This window comes from Oncorhynchus tshawytscha, linkage group LG03, assembly GCF_018296145.1.
Source record: "Oncorhynchus tshawytscha isolate Ot180627B linkage group LG03, Otsh_v2.0, whole genome shotgun sequence".
Classification (NCBI taxonomy): domain Eukaryota; kingdom Metazoa; phylum Chordata; class Actinopteri; order Salmoniformes; family Salmonidae; genus Oncorhynchus; species Oncorhynchus tshawytscha.
Genome location: NC_056431.1, coordinates 79,994,713 through 79,998,233, shown reverse-complemented (window position 1 = coordinate 79,998,233; position 3,521 = coordinate 79,994,713). Strand labels below are relative to the sequence as shown.

General features: G+C 45.8%; 1 protein-coding gene across 1 annotated transcript; it reads right to left on the bottom strand.

Moving 5' to 3' along the window:
- Window positions 1-1,027: 1,027 nt before the first annotated feature.
- Window positions 1,028-1,941, bottom strand: LOC112236679 (caprin-2). Its single transcript, XM_024405278.2, has one exon. The coding sequence runs from the start codon at window positions 1,853-1,855 to the stop codon at window positions 1,187-1,189; it is 669 nt and encodes a 222-aa protein (XP_024261046.1). The 5' UTR covers window positions 1,856-1,941; the 3' UTR covers window positions 1,028-1,186.
- Between the last annotated feature and the right edge of the window lie 1,580 nt (window positions 1,942-3,521).

The following is a 3,521-nucleotide window of genomic DNA, read 5'->3' as shown; positions in this document are numbered from 1 at the left end:
CCATATTCACCATTTCTCAACCCCGTTGAGGTGTTGTTTTCGCATGGCGGAAGCTGTATGATCGCAAACCCCATGAACGTGTGGCCCTTCTCAAGGCCATGGAGGAGGCCTGTGGCGACGTTCCAGCAGAGTCCTGTCAGGGATGGATGTGTCATTCCAGAAGATATTTCCCCCGCTGTCGAGCCAAGGACCAGAACAAAAACAACAGACATGACTCATTTTGTTTTCGCAATGGAGTAGTTTTTTTCTGGACTTATGATGTTGATTTAACTGTGTTTTGACAGTTTCTTTATCTATTCTGTTCAATTGATCTTACATACAATACAGTAGTACAAATAGGCATATGTTTCTTCATTTGAATATGCAAATTATTTTTACTGTATGTTTGCATTTTTACAGTATGTGTGCTGTTTGACATCTATTGAGTCATATTGAAATATAAAACTTACATTTGTGCATTTGTGTTCCTTTCTTGTTTTCAGTACACACCAACGAAATACAGTAAAACAACAAAATCTTCATCTTTACACTGAAATAGTAGTGTTTTGAATATGTCACATTAGCGTGATCTCGTTTGTCACCAAGTTAGATTAATTTGATGTTTAGCTGTGTCTCATTAGTAAGCAGAGTTTCATTTTGAGCTGAGAGTGAAGGATTTAGATTGCTGTGTTTCATTTTGCAAGACATCTGTGGGGTTTGTGGGAAATTGTCTAACTGTTTTGGGATTTGAATGTATAGTTTAGAGAACCTGAAATGTAGTTTCAGCCAACGTGTGTTAATTAACAATTGTGAAAACCTGGAATCAGGCAGAAATGATTTCCATCTCTTTTTTTAAAGACTTTATTGCTTTTCAACAATGGTGATAAACAAGAGTGCAACAACATCAACACACAGTAATCACATCAGAAACAAAAGAAGATAATAGATGCAATCACTCAACCTACAAAATAGAGAACAGCGCTAGACTACCAATGTATTTTACGAACAATGCCTGAATACATCAAAAAAGGACATATAGACTACATGATGATGGATTAGATGGTTATATTGAATACACTATGATGGATATATAGATTACATTACGAATTAGGATACAGGAGTTACAGTATGTGAGAAAGATTAGCTGTTCACAATAATAACATCACCAAAAGTAGAAAGCAGAGGACGGAGCTACCAATGTATTTCGTCACACTTGTTTGAGCAGGAACCCATTGAAGGTGGTGTGGTTTACAGAGTCCCACACGTGAGTGTTAGCCATTAGGCGTATGAACACTTGGTCTCCCACCTCCAGCTGTAGAGTGACTGCATTAGCCCCGTTGTCAGCTCCATCACCGCTAGACTGGTGATCAGAGGAAGTGACCATGCGCTGTCCATTCTTGAACAATGAAATGTATTTAGTCTGACTTCCTCCGGCATGGTAGAAGAAACTGAAGTAGTAGACCCCTGCAATAGGGGCAGCAAATACCCCTGTACTTGGATTGTAGGCACTGCCGATGTTGGTGATGATATTTTTGAAGATCAGGGTAGTGTCATGGTCGATTGGCCCGATGTGCCCATTCCCGCCCAGGGCAGCCGAAAAGATCACCTTCCTCCTCTCGTTATTTTTCAGTTCCTCAAGTTGATTCTCGCTAACTTTGAGCTGGGTTTCCATGACTCCCAGTTTTTCCACCGTGGTTCGCAGTTTCTCCTCCATGACACCGAAGTCTTTCAGCAGCTTGCACAAGTCAGGGTAGCATGAGCCTTGTGATGTCTGGCATTCTTTACCTTCATTTTCAGTCTTTTTGGTCTCTTGTTGAGCCGCAGACAGCCAGCAGCAGCAGCACAGCGAAACCAACAGAAATGCAGCAGTGTTCATTTCTCCCTGTATTTAGGAACCTGTGTTGATTCTGGAGTTTTCTCAGCCTGTTTTTATTCAGCTAGGATGTAGATGCTGTTTCAGACACTCCTTGTACATTCCATTTATTTTGCAATTCTTTATCGCTAGTGTTGCGAAATGTGGGAAAAAAATATTTGGACAGTGTTTGTCTCCAGTACATGGAGTAGCCAGTCGCTTAAGTAAGAGAACAATAAACCTTATTTAACATTTAACTTGTCTTCTCTTCAGATTAAAGTATCTTGCTGCCAAATATGAATTTCCACCATTATGTTTGTTATTCAAATGATGTATTTTATTGAAACAGAAAAGTTCAGTAAGTAGCCTTGAAAAAAATGTATATCTAAAATTTCTAACCAAACAAATTGTGTAATGGGCACTTTTTCAAATGACAAAATTGGTCTTTAAAGGGGAATGTCACCCTGGGGGGATCTGGGCTTGTTTTCATCATGTCTGAGGCATTTCTATGACAGTGAGATGTGTTTCACACATATTTTCCCAGGAGGGAGTCAGGTCAGGGCTTATAGCGCTGAACGATACACCCTATGACAGCTTCTGGTGTATTGATGGGGGTGTTTACCTATAGTCCTGCTTCGTGGCACTTCTCCAAGGCTCTGTTTTATACTGACACTATGAGTTTGTGTGGGTGTAAGATGAGGTTGTCGATGTTTCATCACGCCGTTGGACGTCTTTCTGAAAGACTACAACTTGCTTCCTGCTCTGGCCCCTCCTCCAAGGCGGGCTTATTTGAAAAGGAGGCGGACACTAACAGCAAAACTGAAAGAACTGACCAGACGCAATGGCTTCAGGTGATTCCTCTCGTCAACATGAATTCAATGATGGAGCATCTATTAGCTCCATGGTGACATTCAACCATACATGTTTCAACCAGAATATAGCCAGCTAGACAGGCCTCCCCAGCTAGACAGGCCTCCCCAGTTAGACAGGCCTCCCCAGACAGACAGGCCTCCCCAGCAGACAGGCCTCCCCAGCTAGACAGGCCTCCCCAGCTAGACAGGCCTCCCCAGCTAGACAGGCCTCCCCAGTTAGACAGGCCTCCCCAGACAGACAGGCCTCCCCAGACAGACAGGCCTCCCCAGACAGACAGGCCTCCCCAGCTAGACAGGCCTCCCCAGTTAGACAGGCCTCCCCAGCTAGACAGGCCTCCCCAGACAGACAGGCCTCCCCAGACAGACAGGCCTCCCCAGACAGACAGGCCTCCCCAGCTAGACAGGCCTCCCCAGTTAGACAGGCCTCCCCAGCTAGACAGGCCTCCCCAGACAGACAGGCCTCCCCAGTTAGACAGGCCTCCCCAGCTAGACAGGCCTCCCCAGACAGACAGGCCTCCCCAGACAGACAGGCCTCCCCAGACAGACAGGCCTCCCCAGACAGACAGGCCTCCCCAGCTAGACAGGCCTCCCCAGTTAGACAGGCCTCCCCAGTTAGACAGGCCTCCCCAGCTAGACAGGCCTCCCCAGTTAGACAGGCCTCCCCAGTTAGACAGGCCTCCCCAGTTAGACAGGCCTCCCCAGTTAGACAGGCCTCCCCAGACAGACAGGCCTCCCCAGCTAGACAGGCCTCCCCAGTTAGACAGGCCTCCCCAGTTAGACAGGCCTCCCCAGCTAGACAGGCCTCCCCAGTTAGACAG